The 19,087-nt window shown below is 36.4% G+C and overlaps 2 protein-coding genes across 2 annotated transcripts in view; one reads left to right on the forward strand and one right to left on the reverse strand.

Moving 5' to 3' along the window:
- The first annotated feature begins 98 nt into the window (after positions 1 to 98).
- On the forward strand, positions 99 to 7,488 carry LOC146136917 (L-lactate dehydrogenase A chain-like). The gene is made up of 7 exons (XM_083394990.1): positions 99 to 970; positions 2,070 to 2,187; positions 2,450 to 2,623; positions 3,642 to 3,815; positions 4,975 to 5,092; positions 5,503 to 5,626; positions 6,508 to 7,488. The coding sequence occupies exons 1-7, from the start codon at positions 716 to 718 to the stop codon at positions 6,670 to 6,672; spliced, it is 1,128 nt and encodes a 375-aa protein (XP_083251116.1). The 5' UTR covers positions 99 to 715; the 3' UTR covers positions 6,673 to 7,488.
- Positions 7,489 to 8,489: 1,001 nt separating this feature from the next.
- The window catches only part of LOC146136918 (clustered mitochondria protein homolog), a 36,976-nt gene continuing 26,378 nt past the window's right edge, over positions 8,490 to 19,087 (reverse strand). The window contains exons 17-27 of the mRNA XM_083395528.1: positions 18,475 to 18,618; positions 17,668 to 17,837; positions 16,592 to 16,835; positions 15,531 to 15,684; positions 14,738 to 14,926; positions 13,657 to 13,814; positions 12,660 to 12,781; positions 12,173 to 12,350; positions 11,296 to 11,346; positions 10,801 to 10,874; positions 8,490 to 10,310 (exon numbers count right to left, since the gene is read on the reverse strand). Coding sequence (XP_083251654.1) covers positions 10,163 to 10,310; positions 10,801 to 10,874; positions 11,296 to 11,346; positions 12,173 to 12,350; positions 12,660 to 12,781; positions 13,657 to 13,814; positions 14,738 to 14,926; positions 15,531 to 15,684; positions 16,592 to 16,835; positions 17,668 to 17,837; positions 18,475 to 18,618 — 1,632 coding nt within the window. The 3' untranslated portion in view covers positions 8,490 to 10,162. The remainder of the gene's footprint in view (positions 10,311 to 10,800; positions 10,875 to 11,295; positions 11,347 to 12,172; positions 12,351 to 12,659; positions 12,782 to 13,656; positions 13,815 to 14,737; positions 14,927 to 15,530; positions 15,685 to 16,591; positions 16,836 to 17,667; positions 17,838 to 18,474; positions 18,619 to 19,087) is intronic.

The following is a 19,087-nucleotide window of genomic DNA, read 5'->3' on the forward strand; positions in this document are numbered from 1 at the left end:
CGAAGGGACAGCGTTGGTTTTTTGGAAGTGACGGGGTTGGTAAAGGGATAACAAGTGTGAAATGAAGGTTTAGTTGGTTTGAATTTGAATGGAAGTTGTACCTGATTGGAAAGTAAGGTGGCGGTTCAAGAATGTTTTTAAACTAATTTTTATCTTGGAAGTTTGGCTGCAATTATTTTAGCCCCGTAACTTTACTAAATGCAGAATTTTTAAAAGACAGTTTAAAGTATGACTGCACGATTAGTCTCCTAACTTAAACGCATAATTTGATGAAAGCGCATTAAAAGCTCAAATGCAAGATTTTGTTAGTCTTTTTTTCCGTCACACGGTGCCTGAAAAACGCAAAGGCGTGATAAAACCTAAATAAAAAAGGTGAAATTTGTCAGCAGTCAAAAATAAAAAAGCTGCAAATTTGTCAACAGTAAACGTCCGTCATACAAATTTAATTGCCTTTTTTTGCTGTAATTTTTGTATGTATTATGAACAAAAAAAACTTACCACGATATTTTTTAATCATCATGGAATTTAATACTCTTTTAAGGCCATAAACTAACACTATAACACAACATTTCACCAGCATTTCTTTTATTATTCTTCACTATTGCCACGCTCAATTAAAAGTCCCTCTATTTCGGGTAAACCCCGTTTCAGGTATCCATTGTTTGCATTGCCAAAACAAATTTTGCTCATTAATGGATTTTGTCTTTAGTTTGGCATGGCCGTCTTCGTTCACAGTTTAGTAAGCCTTTATTTGCAATACAAGGAAGGCTGTACGGACGGATTTCGACAAAGCCTAAGGATGGCCGACGAATGCGGAACTAGCCAAGAAGAAGACCTGGAATTTGACGACAGCATTCGGCAACGCTTGTTCAAGAAAATCTCGCCCGAGACTTCGCGACCGCCTTGCAAAATAACTGTGGTTGGTGTGGGCATGGTTGGAATGGCTTGCAGCATGAGCATATTGCTCAAGGTAAGTTGGTTTCCGTCTTTTTTTTATGTTGCACACAGTTGCTTCGTATTTAACAGCGCTTGTTTAGAATCCACTGTGGAAAGTATGGCAAGTGCACTCGCGAGTTTTTTTCAACCTTTTAAAAGTGCATTCAAATATGTAAAATGCTTGTAAAAAATATTACCAAACCTATTAAAGTCGTTGCCTGAGTTCCCTTATTTGCGCTTACCAGTGGAAAAACTTAATTAAATTTATTCTATCAATAAAAATGCATGAGATTTACAAAAAGGTCTTTTAAGTTTGCAGAAGCAACACTACAGAACATAAATGAGCCTAATTAAATTTTGGAGCTAATATGAAATAATTTGAAACATCATAGTGACGTAATTAGGTATTATTTTTTCGTCATGAATTCCGAAATTTCCAGGAGTTTATATTTTTTGATCCTGTTTACTGGGAGTGAAAAAATCTGGAAAAAAGATAAACCCTAGTTTACAGTGAAATGTATACAATACAGAGTGCTTAGGAAAATCATAATGTGCACCCGGAACTTTGAAAGTGCAATTGAGGTGCACTTTTTTACCTTTGTTGCACCTGGTCACCTAGATTTTTTTAATCTTTCACCCACAAGATCTCGTTAAAATCTACCATACTTTCCAGACTGGTCTAGAATCCTACCACAACACACATCATTAGGGTTCGGATGGGGGTTAGTGTTTGAGTTTCGGTGGGTTGAGCATTATTAAAACTCACCCACACCCAAACACTAACCCGCAATAAACTAATACTTTATATTCAAACAAACAATTTGATAGAATATATCGATTTTTGTTATTCAGCATTTAAAAATAACAGCTGATATAATTTGAGAAAATTACCTATTAAACTGACAAATTACCGTTTTGCAGGTACTTATCCGCATCTTAAGAAGCACTGCCTTAGATAACAGCTTTTCCTAAACATTATTCCAAATAAGAGAAAGAAATTAATTTTTTTTTGAAAATTCCAAAATGTTTTTATCTAATTGCAAAACGGTAACCATATATAATGTTTAGCTTTGCCTTGATAAGCAATTTTTTTATTTGTTTTTGTTTCACAATGTTTTTTTTGCATATTTTAGCGCCATGCAACCGATTTGACCTTGATCGATGTGATTGAAGACAAGTTAAAAGGCGAAGTCTTGGATTTAAACCATGGAAACCTCTTTTTAAGTAATGTAAAAATCAATGGGGGAAAAGGTAAGAAATATGAGAATTAAAGTAGGGAGTTATACCCCGTTACTGCTACGTTACAGTAAATTATAGTTTCAAGTTTTCACTAATCAGTTTTCCCAATATATCCCATGCTGTTTAACCGACGTTTAAGTGTTGGAAATTGTATATATATATATATTTATAAGTCTTTTGTGGCTAATGTACACTAATATACCTACATATATGCTTTTTTGTAGGTAATTTTAGCAATTAACAAGCAACTTTCATGATGTCTTCTGTATACTAGACTATAGTCTGTCGGCTGGGAGCAAGGTTGTTGTCGTAACTGCTGGAGCGCGACAACAAGTTGGCGAATCCCGATTAAACCTTGTGCAGCGCAACGTCAACATTTTCAAGGCGATCATCCCAAAGATAGTAAAATACAGCCCGGAAGCAACCCTTATCATCATCTCGAATCCAGGTACATTTTCATATTTCATAAACAATAAGTTAATAAAGTACGACACAAAGTGTTATATCCAGTCTGCGATTAGTAATCCATACAGTTATCCGTCCCTTTATGAAAAAGTTTGGTCATCCCTGCTAAACCAGTGCCTTCCAACCTGGAGGTCGCATGAGGTTGTCTGAGCGGTCATCATGTGCTATTTGTCAAACAAAAGTTACAAGCAATACAAAATAAAAATTTAGTAATAGAAGGAGAAAAATCAACCGACAGTTTAACAATTGTGTTAATGACATTAGCTATAGCAAAGCTCCAGTCTATTGGCCCATTCTAATGTACAAATAAAACATGGCGTTTTACCAATGAAGACCCATTTTATGACACCGACACTCTATAAACTTTAGGTAAAAAAAACATATATACATAAAATATCTGTAGCAACATATTTTCCAACAAGCAATTCAGAGAAAAACAATGTTAATATGGAACCATACATAAAAAATGCGACCATAAAAATCCACTTATTTCCTAAAAAAGATCACTTTTGTTTTATCTATAAATTTTTTTTCTTTTGTAGCAAAAATTGAACCGTTGAATTAGTTACTTGTTCAAGCTTTGCCATTAAGCGGAACATTATTGCCTCAGTTTTTAACAAATGTAAACTTGAAATGTGTATATGATTGTAATCTGGTTTATGTGTAATACGCCCAAATTGGGGGTCGCATAGGTTTTTAAAAACTAAATAGCTATCGCTACAACACAAAAGTTGGGAACCACTGTTTAAACCAAGTGCTGTGTAATGTTTACTACTCACCCTTATAATGTGTTGTATCTTTTTTATACTTTTACAACAAAAACAAATTATTTCTTTTATACGAGGATAAATACACGATTACTGTATCGATTAAGGAATACGGCCCGCCAAGTACTTTTTTTTACCATATCCGGCGCACCGACTGAAGAAGACGCCCCTGTTCTAAATGCACGCAGTTAAACTACACTTTAGTCTACATAATTTTATTAATTTTCCTGACAGTTGATTTGATGACCTACGTTGCCTGGAAGCTGTCAGGGCTGCCACGCCACCGTGTGGTGGGTTCCGGAACGAACCTGGACTCTGCCCGGTTCCGGCACCTCATATCGCAACGCCTGCAAGTGTCGCCCACTAGTGTTCACGGGTGGATTATCGGAGAACATGGAGACTCAAGTGGTGAGAATAATATTTATCACTTGCTAAACTAGATGGTTAACTGAATGTGTAAAATATGGAGATATCTCCTCGCTCTTACACATAAATGACGCCATGATAGTCAAAGTCAGTCATTTATAAGTTCTAGTTATTTAAAGGAGAAGTATGTTTCGCCACAAAGCAACATCAGGCTCTTATTTAAATCTCGATTTAGAGAACGATGATGCCTTATTCTGTGGCAGAATATATTTCTTGTTTAAACGATTGGAACTTTTTAATGACTGATCAAGAGAGCAAAGTCTTAGGAATATTTGCAAAACTGGAGCGTGACTTTGTTAATCCCAGCTAGCAAAAATAACCGACAAAGTATTTAATGCAGCCATCCTAAAAAATCAGCAATTCCCAATCTAATTGTTTCTAGTGACCTAGGAAGGCTTTTTATGTGGCAGCTTTAAGGTCTTTTGTGGGGTTTTGACAATTAACAAAAGTAAAAAAAGATTAATAAACACTGCTTTAAAACAACTTTAAAGTATTCTTATTTAATTAAGCACGCTGCATTAACAAGCTGGAATCTTATTCCTAATGTGAATTGCAGATCGCCGATATCACTTTTTCAGACCTATATTCGCTTTTAATGTCTTTTTAAACCAATACCAATACCTTTTTTTACCTGGAATATAGTTAAAATTTCAGTTAATTGAAAAAAAAAACATTTGTTTATCTACCTACAGTAGAATCCTAAACTTTTATTTTGCACATTAACTTGGCATGATGCAAAACAAAGAAAAGAAAAGTTTGCCCGAAAAATGGGAAATTTGTTTAAATTTTAGGAAAAACTATAATTATGTTTTTGTAGTAAATATCTAAAAATTTACCGGAGATTGCTAGGAAGAATATCAGCCATCATTATCGATAAACCGATACATCTGTCTATTTCTAATTTTTGTAAATGGTCAGATTTTTCTAATTCTGTGTAAAGTAATCAGGTGACACTATATATAGATACAGATTGTGTTAAATTAGAAAAACCTACTATGACCTGATGAGTTGTACAAAAACTGGTTGAGAATTTAATATAATTTGTCTATATATAGTGCCACCTGATCTCTGATGTAAATCTCAAATTCTTTGTACCAGTACTTTCACATTTCACCATCACAACTGCATCTTGTGTTTCCAGTTCCATTGTGGAGTGGAGTAAGCGTGTCTGGAACCAACCTGAACTCAATTGAACCCAAGATCGGACAAAAAGGAGGCCCAAAAGGCTGGGACAGGTTGCACAAAGCAGTTATTGATGGGTAAGTTCTCTGAACTATTATAAAATTTACAATACTTATAAAATTATTACTAAATACCCTTGAAGTTAGTATCTGTGTAGATATATAAAAAACATTCAAAGATAAAAGATAAAAACTTATTACTTTTTTGTTGAGTTGAAAGCTTTACATACTAAATGACCTAGTTTTTTACAAATTTAAGGCTTTTTAATGTCCATGTGCAATTTTTTGGCACTTGTCCACAATCCTACCACATTGTCGTCTGGGGTTTATATTGCGAACATTATTTGGGTTATGGTGCGAGTTAGCGTTTGGGTAGGTGGGTTAAGTATTGTAATTTTTAGTTCAAATTTAATTTTTTATTTAAAGGCCATTAATGCTTAAAAAAGCTTGTCCGATTTTTTGCTAGCGTCACAATTTCTCTTCCACAGAGCTTACGACGTCATCAAGTTGAAAGGTTACACAAACTGGGCGATCGGACTGAGCACTGCTGAGATAGTTGAGGCCATCATCCACAACAGACAACGAGTCCTGCCCGTGTCTTGCTTTGTGAAGGTAAGACGAGATTGATGTACAATAAAGGTAAAAGCGAATACTACAGAAGTAGGTAGCATTTTGTTTAAGTTTCAAATTAATCTTAAGATAATGGCTGGAGGTTCCAGTTAGACGTATAATGAATAACCAAGGTTTTTTCTAATGCATTAATGGTTATTCGAAATGTTTACAAATTGCTATCTTCCTCTGCAAAGGCTTTGCTTTTTTTACTTTAATGGTAACCTCCTTCCATGGTGCTCTAAATATACAGCACCGGTAGATAAAATGTGGATTTGGAAGTTTAAAATAATATTAAACAGGCGCTCGCCAACAATTCTCGCAGCTCGGCTTGGCCACCTTCCAAGAATTAAATACTAAAAGTTATCAGAATGGTTTTGGTTAGACGTATAACAAATACCAAAGCCCATACAGAAGTTTAAACGTTTCGAATACCTCTGTTAAAAATGCTACCTACTCCTGTAAATTTCGCTTTCCATCTAAGTAAAATCACCACATCGGCGGAGATGGGGATGCGAAAATTTTTTGCACAATGTGCGCAAAAGCACATTTTAAATGCCTTCCAAACTGTTTTTGAGAGTTAGTTAGGGTTAGAGTTTTTAGAGTTAGGGTTGGAATTCGAGTTGAGTTAGGAGTAGTTATAGTTTAGATTTGAGTAAGTTGTGCCTACATTACCTATTTAAAAATGTGAGCACATTTAACTTAACATTGTGCGCAAATTGTTAAAAAAAGTGCGCACATTTTTGAAGGCAGTTTAAAATGTGTCACATTTTTTGCACATTTTGGCGTGCACATTGTGCAAAATAAATCCACGTCCCTGTTTCATCGGCGGGTTTTGTGACGTCATATTTCGTAAAAAATTTGAGCCCCTTTGTGATTTACAGGGCCTGTGCGGTATCGAGCAAGACGTTTGTCTCTCCCTGCCTTGTGTAATGGACGCTTCGGGCGTGTGTAGCGTCGTGCACGTCAACATAAACGAAGAGGAGCGAGAGGCTCTTAAGAGGAGCGCACGCTTGATCGATCAAGTGCAACAGGATCTCCAGTGGTGACGACCTCTGCGCGACCTTGACCGCTCGCCGTAGCCACGTGCTTCTTATATCCACGCGCGCTTTCGCTGTTTTTTCGGTATTCAAGTTGTTTTATTACTTTTGCCTTTTTTTTTGCGTAAAGCATTCTTTCGCAGTGGAGGCTCGGCGACAGTGTTATATACAAGTCATTATTTTGGATTGACTCAAGTCCATCAAGTTATTTGCATTAAATTACAAAAAATTGCTAAATATTTTGATTACCAAACAATAAAAGCGTATAATAAACCGAACAAAATATATTACAAGCAGAAACTGGGAGAAAAATTGACCTAATTTTACCAAAAGTTATGCACTAAAAACATCCAAATGGCCAAAGTCCAGTAATTTGTACGAAATAATTAAGTCACTTCATTAAACTCGTTAAAAACTATTGTCGTGTAAAATCTTTTTTCATTTTTCAACAAAAACAAGCCTTAGACGTTGTTGTGTTATAACGGAGCCTTGATGATCCTATACTTTAATTTGGGTCTACAAATCACACCAGGAAACTAGAACAGACTCCCAGACTCGTTCACAATGCGGTGCAAGTTTTTAGACCACTGTAGCGTGATATGTTACATCCACTATATAAGGATCGGGAGGTCAAACCTCCCATAGGCTAGTTTTACTTGCCGGACCAGATATTTTTTTGCAGTGTTTTTATCGTTGTGCTGTTTTATCGACATAATACCATTATCGTGCACAATTTAAGCCTAGTTTTGGTGTATCTGTAAATTCCCGTGAGTTGTTTAATCAACAATCATTGTGTAATCGAAAAATTATATACACGACAAGCAGCTTCTTTGAAGTCGGTCAGTTTATGGCAGTGTTGTAAACAAGTTATTTCAAAATGACTGAAGTTCACCAGTGGCGTAGCCAGCCGAAATTTGTTTTATGGGGGGGGCAAAAAGTTGAGTTTTTTGTTTAGCTTTTGTTATTGTATTAACTGCCGTAACAAACACAAATAACAATGTTAGCAAACCGTTTCGAGCAGCAACTGACCGAGTGTTAACGCAATACTCAAAAAAACATTCAAAGAGCAAAAACTGTCTAAAAGTAGTAAAACTACATTAATGTCTAGCAAACGTAATATTACCTACATCGTTTGTGACGTAACAGTGCATGACAATTGAAGGTGTTGCATGCCTGTGACTGTTGAGGTACTACTCATAAATTCTGAAAAAAAAGTTATTAAGAGTAAAATATTTATAAATTTTTTTTGGGGGGGGCAATTTTTCCAGGGCTTAAAGCTATAGCCTTATTAGCCTAATGGGTAATCCGGCCCTGTCTATATCAACCAGTCATTTGTCCAAGAGACTCCTCAAGTCAAGTCTTTATTCGAGACGCGAGTCAAAGCCCCCCCAGCAAAATAAACCAACTCCGTCAAGCCAGAGTCCGATTCCTTACCCTAGCTTTACTCGGTTTAAGCCTACAACACTGTGTTCGGCCCAACAAATGTGAAGAACTGAAATGAAGTCAAAATACATTTAAAGAGAATTCGCCAACGCGTTTTGTTTATTTAAACTCTTATTTTATTTTATGTTTAAAATTTTAAATAGTCCATCATTGACTCCAGGAACTAGTCAACGTACTCCCCAAGGGTCCATGGACCGAATAGTTAAAGAAACCCTGCGCTAGACAGACAGAATTTATCTGCCAACAATTCTTTGTTATTGATTCTGAAATTTAGTACTGCGCATGCTCACGTCGGACTCTGGCAGTCTTACTCGAGAGTCCAGAGTCCGACTCTCTACTCTAGCTTTGACCCGGTTTAGTGCACTTGCAATAAACTACCAAGATCGCGGTGGTAAAAATCAATTGTATTAATATAATGGCAACAACGAAGCACAAAACCCCAACACCGAAACCACACAATTAAACGTTCACAGCGTAAAAAAAAATTAGAGCAAATGCTAAGCGGTCGTTCAAAAGCCGACGCCGCCTTTCAAGACAACATTTGAAGGAACGGCGAACCTTTTTGAAAGCGAGAGAAGATGAACGTGAAAAAGGAAAAAGGCAAAACAATTAATGTCGTGTGGTGTTCCGGAAACTTTGACGCACTGATAAAAGACTGGTTCTTATTTTTAAAAAACGTGAAAGCTGACTTAAACCGGAAGAAATTCTAAATAAGTTGCAATTAATATTGGTCAAATCCAGGACAAATAATTAGGCTGAAACCGAATTGTTATTTGAAGTTAAAAAACATTTTTGTGACAAGAAATTAAACAATCGTGTATTAACGGAAGCCTTGAACGTGGTTGTACACAGGATAACGTTTACAAACAAAACAGTTCTATTTAGTTTCGAGCACATTTTTACCGCAAAAGTGCTCTTCCACATATTGACAATTATCACCAAAATGGGTATTTAAAGTTTTTGAGGGGTTAGTATAGACATCCTCAACAGCAATCAAGCAGTATCAGCCAATTTATCATTTTTTTACCTAACATTATTTCAAAATATTATCCAGCCAGTCGTATAGGACTTTATATCATAGCTTTATATTGATTTGTTACTTTTTAAAAGGGAATTCCTTATCCCTAAAGGAACTTTTTCAGGGCTAATCATACTTTCTAAAGCTTGTTTGTAACAATAACAGAATGGCGAATACAAGAAAGCGCCAATTACAAAAACTTCATGCGCAAATTGGAAAAAAACCTAAGTCTAAGACGATGCTCTTGCTTAGCAGGTAACCAATCATAGTCTCTGGCTTTCCCAGCGCTGTGAAATAAATTAGTGGTTTTAGCGCGCCTAGCGGATATTTACAAGGCAGTCAGCCGTGAAAAGGTTTTCCAAAAGCATTTCTAGCGGCCGAACTAAGGTTCGAATGTCATAAACACACGATTTTAATTGAAGCACAGTCGTTTGCAACAACTTTTGTTAGATTTTGACCAGAACATAAAAGATATGGAGTGCATTTTTCGATACGACAATGGCCAACAAACGGTAAACTGTCAATTTCTGCATACTGTTACGCAACGATTATTAGAGATTCGACGACAAGTTTCGCAACAATTTTAGGAACCTTTGAAAATAATAGAGACAACAAACATGCCAAGGAACAGTACCAAAACTTAACAGCCCAGAGGTAAGAATTTTAGATAATAACTTCAATGTTTAAAACAATAAGGATTTTACTCATAAGCTTGTCCAAGGCCTCATGAATATAAACATTCGACGTTAACCTTTCTTTTCAGAACTTGTATCTCAAAACAATAACTTTTAGTAAATAGAAAAAAAACTTCAATTTTGCCGCAGAATTTAATCAGTTACTGTCAATGCGCAAATGTCAATTTTTTGCGAGCAGAAAAACTTTGAATATCCGCAGAGGAAGTTATATCACCGCTAGACGGCGTAAAGAGTAAGACGGACGGTTCGGAATTTTTAATCCGGCGCGATAGAGTCCGGTGTTCGCGCGAAAAATAACTTAACATCAACAAATCCTCGACGACAGGGCGCCGGGCGAGAGAGATCAGTCGAGAGCGGCCTCGACCTCTTTTGCTTGATCCGGAGCTGCAGGAGCCGGGAGCGAGGCGTTCTTTGCTGCCATGGCAACCAGCTTGTTGTTTTCGTTCTGCTGACGTTGGACCTCGACGCGAATTGCTTCAAGGTCTTTTTGGCTGAGATTAGAATTGTAAGGTTTGTTTTTAAGGTAAGTTGCAATCGGGTTCGAATGTTAATGGCGCCATGGAAATGGTGTTACTGCTTTTTTTTTAATGTCTATACGTTTTCAAATATCTATAAAATGATTATACGGCAGTAATTCGTAAAAAACAACAGTAAAAATGTCACTCATTAAGGCCTTTTTGGCTTAGGTTATAAAAGTTGAATAATGGATTATGAATAGCAAATGTAGATGGCGACATGGATACGGCGAAGTTTATTTAACATCCACATTTTTAAATATCTTTTTTTTTCGAGTAAGTCTACACGATAGTCACTTATTTATAGGAAATAAAATGGGCCATTAAATATTTAAAAAAACAAAAAAAAACACCTAGACGCGTTTAAAAAACAACAAAAGTCATTGTTAACATAATAACAAGTATAGTTAACTCCACGCGGATACACAACACAAAAAGATGACGTGTTCGACATGACGTCACTTACCTGAGAGGAATAAAGATGATTCCGTTGATGACGTTCATAAGGTCAAGCACGCTGTGCATACTGGGAGGGGTAATCTAAAAAAGTGAGGGGGCTTTTATTTGTTGCACGGGGTTTTTTGAGGGTCGTTTAAAAGCACTATTGTTAGTAACTTTCCACAGTGTGGTAAACAAGTCGTTTTGAAAAGACCCGAGTCCCAGTCAAATCTTTTCGAATAAATAACAAGTCATCTATATATGATCGACCTTTTGGCTTTGCAATTCATTATATCCAGCTACACTACAGATCTGTGCATACTATATAGTGTACCGAAGAGTACTTCGTTTTATTGTAGTTGATAGAGATTACGAACAATAAAAAAGGGTCCATAAAACTTGCAAGCGAGTCTTCCAAACTAACAAGCCAGCGTTATCCTACATCCACACATTACAATTTAAGTAACGTACCCATCTCGAGGGACAGACAGCTTTGAGTAAGGCAACTAACTCAGCAACTTACCTGCAGGGGCGGGATGGTGGCCGTCGAACCGTTCTTGTAAATTTCGTTCATCTAAAAAAACACAAAAATATGCAAAAAAACTTGTGGGTGAAATACACACTAAAACTTAACAAAATAAAAAAATTACTGACACTGTACTTAATTCATGCTCCCTCGTCGAGTAGCTATACAGTGACTATTTGTGAGTGAGCAGAACTCGAAAGGTATTGACACAAGTAGGGGTGTCCGATAATATCGGATCGGAGCCGATACCCGATGCAAAGTGGTAATATCGGCAGTCTTTCAATTTATTATGGTTATTTCAGCCACGATTTACCATTAAAGGCAACAATTTCTATTTCGGAAGGTAAAAAATAGTGGGTTAACAATTGTATAGTATAGTTTATTTGTTATCACAAATGCTAACTAGCGAACGATCAACAAAACATAACTAATTTTGTTTTGCTACAGAGTCAGTTGACTCTAACAGATACTGGAAAAAATGTATAGATTGTTAGCGGTACGATTTTACACAGGAAAACTTGGATTGCATTCATAGGTATTAACAGACACCCGTATCTTATCATCAAATGTACTATAGGGTTTATTTTAACGCAAAATTTGGAAATTGTCCTGAATATCGAAAACAAATATCGATAAACTAACGATATGCCTAAAATTTATCTCCCAAACTTACAAGTGGCTCTTGCAAATCCCTCTTGCAATCCCAAGCGGGCCAACCTAGAGTAACCTTGGGAGAAATTTCGACCTCGAGTAACCTTCGAAAATTTTTGACCCCGAATAACCTTGGGAAAAATTTCGACCCCGATTGACCTTGGGAGAAATTTTCGACCTCTAGTGACCTTGGAAAAATTTTCGACCTCGAGTGACCCCTTACCGTGCGCTGGAGCGTGACGGCCTGCTGCGTGAGATGACGTAGGCACTCGCCGCTTTCCTTGGTTTTGTCGTGGTCGTCTCCCAACTGGTTCTTGTACAACTTGTAAGTCTCCTTCTCGTGGAGCAAAGCTTGTCGGAACTCACCCTTGCACGAGTGCGCGCGCGCCACTAGGTGGTGACTGTGAGAGAAAAACATTTGCTTGATTCGGAAGCTTTTAAAATACCATTCAGTGAGCACTTGATGGATTCGAATAAATAGAAGCTTAAATTGGCCAGTTAAATTTCAATTTTAAATTGTAAAACATTATTGCTATTTTATTCAGTTCACCTTTGCTTTTTCCGTATTACAAAAAAATTCAAATATTTTTTATTATTATTTTTTTTTTTTTAAATATATTTTTTTCCTTTTCAATTTAGGTCAAAAACATTTTTTTACCAGGTACAACAGCGCCACCACGCGGTTAACTGAGTAATTAAAAAGCACCCACCTGAGGGCGGCCTTAAGGCTTCCTTCCCCGTGGTATTTGATGTTAATGCGAAGAGCTTCGTCAAGAAATCGCAGGGAAAGGTCGTATTCCTGGACTCCGTGAAGAACAAGTCCAATATTGCTCTGCAGAAGATTTTAAGATTTATATCGTTTTGTGCAAAGAGAAAATATGGAAGGATAGTGCTAAAAGTTAGCTAAAGCCAGACTTTTTAAAATTCGATTAAAATTCAAATGAGAATTTCATTTTTTTAATTAGATTAGAGTTATATCATATTTACTCAATTAAATTAGAATTACCAATTTCTTTAAAAAACGAATTTGAACTAGAAGAACTACATTTAATCAGTAACAATCAATACAAATTAAATCGCAAATAATTCTAATAAGAATGTTTATGGTAAATATGCGTGTGCTAAGTTTTGTGCCTATTGGTGCAGTTTATTGTTTTCAGACTGTAAAAATCACCTATACTAGTCGTTCTGACCAAAGAGTTTTAATTCAAAGTCTTTAGTTTCGATCGTTGGTCATAAAGCAACTTCCGAGGGGCTAGATCACAGATGTTATTAAACACATATGATTGTGTGTGTCTTTCATTTCTTTAGTTTCGACTGAGAGACTAAAAATGCCATTGGACAAAGCAGAAAATTGGCCCTTGCAAGATAAATGTTGACCTTTATTCCAGATCACTAACAGCAGAATAATCTAGCAAAGCTAGCATTCCAGGTCCGACACTTTTAAAATATCTTAAAATATATATATATTATATATATTTCGCCAGCTATAGCTTTTCTAGAGTATTCCGCTGTTACTGATCAGGAATTAAGGTCGACTTTTATTTTGCAAGGGTCAAGAATCAAGATGATTTCCATTATCAGTGCTACATACATTGCAACATAAATTAGAACTAGAATTAGAGGACACAAGCAATTCACAAACAGGATTAGAACTAGAATTGAGTTAGCGAGAAAAAAACAACACGGCTTTAAACAGCAACTTACATCCAACAAAGCGACTTCGGGGTGGTCGCAGCCGTGTACGCTCAGCAGCAGATACCTGGCCCTGTAGAGCAGCTTTAAGGCGGCTGAGATCTTGCGCTGGGCGAAGCAGTACAACGCCAAGCTCACGTGATCGCTGATCGTGGTCACGTGGTCGATTCCTGCCATCAGAACAATGGTAATGTTTTGGAAATGGTTCGAAGCCAAAATGGTCAAGTTGCATACAAGGCCTCTCAAAATATATAGCCGACTTTTGAATTGTACAATTGTTCTTCTGACAAAATTTTATTATATTACCAACGTTTTAATCTGCTTCAGGGCAATATTATTGCAACTATAGGCGAAAAATATATATTCAGGGTGGGCCAAAAGTAGGCTTACAGTTACTCCACAGCGTTGGCTTGGAAGAAGAGGTAGCATTGAATGGCCACCACACTCACCTGACCTGACACCAATGGATTTGGGATGTTGTAAAGAACAAGGTGTATGAGAAGAACCCCAAAACAATAAATTACCTTTTAGATCCAAACCCTTCTTAATATAACTGTAAGTCTATTTTTGGCCCACTCTGTATTTACCAATTAAAGTTAAACAATAAAGGAAAAAAACACAACCACGTTCTAAAACACGAGGCGAGAAAAACAAGAAACATATTTTTGTAAAAAGTCGGGCAAATTACTTTTAAGCGATAATTATAGCGACCTGTTTGCATAAAAAAGAAACGCGACAATTTTTATGCCCTAACAAAAAGCTCCGTCCAAAACCGGTCTGAAACAGACCGAGGCAAACAGAAGAAAACAATGACACAAACAAGATACGCTCAGACTTTTTTTTTACAAATGGGAAATATGACCTTTTTTTAAAAAAGTACTCGTGTATACATCGGGATATAATATACTTGATATATATATGGTATTATTAAATATTAAATATAAAAAACTTTATTTTAAAAAATACATCTTAAACTTTATTTAGCATGCCCGGGTAAAAAACAACACTTTTTAACGGAAATCTAACCTTCCTAAAAAAAAGAATCGCGGCAGTTTTTTAAACCGCAAAAACTGAAAAACTAAGATCAACCAACCCTGTAGTCGTTCGCTTAAAATGGTTGCTTTCTGCTGGTTGCTGATTGCTTCGGCGTGTTCACCCATCATGTAGTTGAGTCTCGCGATGTGTCGGTAGCAAGCTGCTATCTCGTGGTGCACAGCTCCGTACACGTTGTTGAAAAGGTTCAGGGCTTCTGTGAAGAGCTCAAGGCCTTCGCGCAAGTGACCTGTGATAGAACAAAAGGACATAGCGTGGCTTGTGGGTTATTTGTGATAATAGCTCAACTTACAAACAATAAACTGTAAGAAATATCTTCGTTAATTTTCAACATCTGATGTTGAAAATTCTTACTAGGTCTTACTTATTGTCCACTGAAAAACTTCGTTTTTTAAATATTAACTATATTGTAATAGGAATGTCCGATAATATCGGATCGGAGCCGATACCCGACGCCAATTGTTAGTAACGGTACTCGTCCGATACTAGGGTGGTATCGGTGCCGATCCGATACCAAATTGAAGAATTTGTTCCATAATTTGCGATCCAAAACAGACATCCTACCAATTTTGGCCTAATATTTTGAAAAATACTACCTTTCAGCTTTTAATTTAAAAAATACCATGTTTATTGCTTTTGTTTCTGGGTAATAAAGCAAAAGAACTCGGCAGAGGAAACGAGATATTCCTAAAAAGAGGATTTAAAAACACCTATTGCGACTACCACTTGGGATCGGGTATCGGCCCTGATCCGATATTATCGCAATTCTCTTCTACAGTAGTACATCACTTCATACCTTTTCTTCGAAAAAACGAAGCCAAAGCGGTAGTTACCTTGTTGGACTTTGGACTGGGCGCTGCTGTAGAACTGGTAGCCGTCGGATGCCTTTGGTGCTGCGTGCTTCACAACTGGGTGGATGTTGAGGATGTCTTCCTCGCTAAAAGGAGGTTTGTGGCGGCCTTCAAGCGCGTAATCTCTCATAACCACCTTAACCGAACATAAATGGTCAGATTACTTTTAAAACCGGTTTTCTGCGTTTTGTAAAACTGAAAAATTTCCAATAGGCCTCTTTTTTATGAAAGCAAAATTCAAGATATTGTTAGATTAAACATAATTCTTACGAATGACATGGCAAAAAAGTAGTCTCTCTTTAAATTGCTAAATTCATTTATCGACATTTCTATGCAAAAATCACGCATCACAAACTTGGATGGATTACCCAAACAATTATACAGAAATAAACGTAAAGTTTAAATCGAAGTTAATGTCGGGTTCTTTATCCTTAAAAACTGAACGGAGTTTATTGAGAAACGAGATATCGAACTAAACTTTTTCTAGTTATTTATATTTAATAGTTCTTCTTCTACTTTTTCATCCGTTACAGTTGGCCTAAATTCACCATCAGCCCAGTTATAAAACATACTTCAAAATCAATATTTTACTGTTTTATTAAAAAAATCACCTGGAATCGGATCACGACGAAAACTCATTTTTCAAATTTACTTTTTTACTGTTTTTGTATCGCATTTAATTTTTAACGAATAGTCTATTATGATCGCACTAAATTCACCTTAACTAAAAAAAAAAAAAAAAAAAAAATAAGAAAATAAATAACAAAACATTAAAAAAATGAACAAATTTACCGGAACTGAAAAAACAATAAAAAGGAAATGAATAACAAAAAATTAAAAACGAATAAACTGACTTGGACTAAATAAGAAAAAAAAACAACAAAAAGGAAATAAATAGAATAAAATCACCTTAAGTAAATAGGAAAAAAAAACAATAAGGAAATAAATAACAAAACATTAAAAAATGGCACCTTAAATAAATAAGAAAAAAAAATAAAAATGAAAAAAACAACAAAACATTAAAAAAAACACAATAAACCAACCTGAACTCCCATAACGACGCAAAATCGGCGCAACAGCGACACCTTCTGGATGCCGTGTTTCTCGCACAGCTCGTCTACGCCATCTAGTGGTTGAGCGAACTCGTAGTGGTAGTACTCTAGCGCCTCCTGGCGGATCTGCGCCCACATGGTCTCGGGGGTCAGGGCGTGCCAGACCACCCCCACAGGGGGGTTGGGGCTACCCGATTGGGCGCGTTGCTTGCGCGCCTTCTTCTTCTTTTTGTTGCTGGAAACATTTTAGGTTTAAAAAAAAATTTTTCTTAATTCAACACTTTGAAAAAATGAATTATTTTCAAATATACACTAATATTTCAATTAGGGCTAAATGGATCCCAGTTTAAGAACCCCTGGTCTTAGGCAATGATTCTTAAACTTTTTCCTTTCTGCACCCATTTTAAACAACCAACCAATTCTCGCACCAACCTTCTGGAATTGCAAAAATAACAAAAACATTGTAATTTTATTTTTATACAAGTATAAAAACAAAGTAGAGGCCGATATTATTTATGTTGGAATTTTTCTGGGCAAAAAAGTTTTTTTGTAAGAAACATGTTTATATATTTTTTGTCTTAAAATTTGTTTTTATTTTATGTTTTGCAAACCATTTTCGTTCTTTATTATTATTATTATTATTTCTTTTTCAGTTTTTATTGTTTCTTTGTTTTTATGCAGTATTGCGAAATTTTGAAAAGATCCCCATGTCAATCTTATAATTTTGTGGTATTTCGAAAGAAACGTGGCGGATGAATTGTTTTTTTGTTTTTTGCTGCAAAATAATTATATTTTCAAATGCCAATCCGGTTGAATAAAAAAAAAAACTAAGAAAAAAACTGACTAGACAACAAATAAAATAAAAAAAGCCAAAAACTAGCCTCCAGTCAAGACATTCGAAAATGGTGGGATAATTGCACTTAAGTCAAGTCATCGACTCAAATGAAAAAACAATGACATAATTGCACTTAAGTCAAGTCATTTAGAAAAACAATGGCACAAGTGCACTCAAGTCACGTCAAGTCACTGACCCCAGTCAGCGTGCTATCTCGGTCGCACTTTTTTACCTTATAAGTTCCTCTTCGGGTAGAGTGGGTAGCGGAACCGGGTAACTCCCCAGGAAGCAGTTAAGAAAATGTGAAACGGCCGATGAAAGACTTGATTGGTCGACCTGCTGCAAGTAGCCTCGCATAACGTGCTTGGCGCAACGCAGGATTATCTCCATGATACCGATCGTCTAAGGAGAAAAAAACATCGTTTAAAAAAACTTTTAAAGTGTTTCTTTAGAATTAAAGTGTTTTCTACCAGTGCTCAACTTTTTGCAACAGCAACAGAAACGTTCATATTATACACAATATGTATTCTGCTACAAAGCCCTTCTGGAATAGTACTGGCCAACGATAACAGCACCCATATATAGCACACAAGATGCCTTCGAAGAGGCTAACCGAAATCTGTCAGCCTGATCAGGATTGTACAAGGAAGACCAGGCTTAAAAAAAAACTTTGCTGCCTGCGGTGAGGTTCGAACTCACGACCACCGGTCATACCGGGACTGTCGTTCTACCAACTGATACACAGGCTCAGAAGGGAGCGAGTGGAGAAAAAACAAAGCACCGTTGCTAGCTGCAGCCTGTTCGTACATACAACCTAATTTTGAAGGGATGATATCTACAGTACCATATCATCATTCAATGAAATGTATACACACACAGATATGCGTTCAACAACTGTGATCTAGTACTTATTTCTCAGTCACAGCACTGGCCAAGAGCCATCACATCAAGACCTATAATTACAAATATAGCAAACCAAAACATGGATTCCCCGCCACGGAAAACCAGAAAAACCTTGATCCCTCGAGCACTAAATCACCTGTATGTGCTGCAGTGTCGGTGTCTGTGCGATCAGTCGAACGATAGTTCCCAGATATCGGACGCCGATACCGCGTTCATGGATGACGTCTACCAATGACGCACCATCCGCCGGCATGATCGAGTGCTCCAGACAGTCTTTCACCTGAGTGATATATAAATCACACGATAATGAGGTTTCACGACGTGATAGCGACGTTTCTCGAAATGACTAGGGGTTTCATTATACGATTTTAGGCAAATTTTGGACGAAAATATTAACGAATGAACCTAGTGTAATTAAGAACAATTATACCGTGATAATAAATATGTATCAACGCAAGGTTTCATGTTATTGTCATAGTACACAGAGGTTGAACAGCATGATTATAAGATTTTACGACGTTATTTTGGGGTTTCACATCTAAAATTTTAAAAATTACTTAATATAATTAGTATAACGGACTCAAGAAGGTTTCAAGGTTCACAGATATCACGATTATCCCGGGAAGTTAAACTCAGTAAACACAAACAATCCAGAAAACCCGACATCAAAACGACTTTTTTTCTAAATTTATTTCTCAAAAATACTCACGAATGAGTCAATAACACATAAAAGCCAACAAAGACATGAA

Source organism: Ascidiella aspersa, chromosome 8 (genome assembly GCF_963924565.1).
Source record: "Ascidiella aspersa chromosome 8, kaAscAspe10.2, whole genome shotgun sequence".
NCBI lineage: Eukaryota > Metazoa > Chordata > Ascidiacea > Phlebobranchia > Ascidiidae > Ascidiella > Ascidiella aspersa.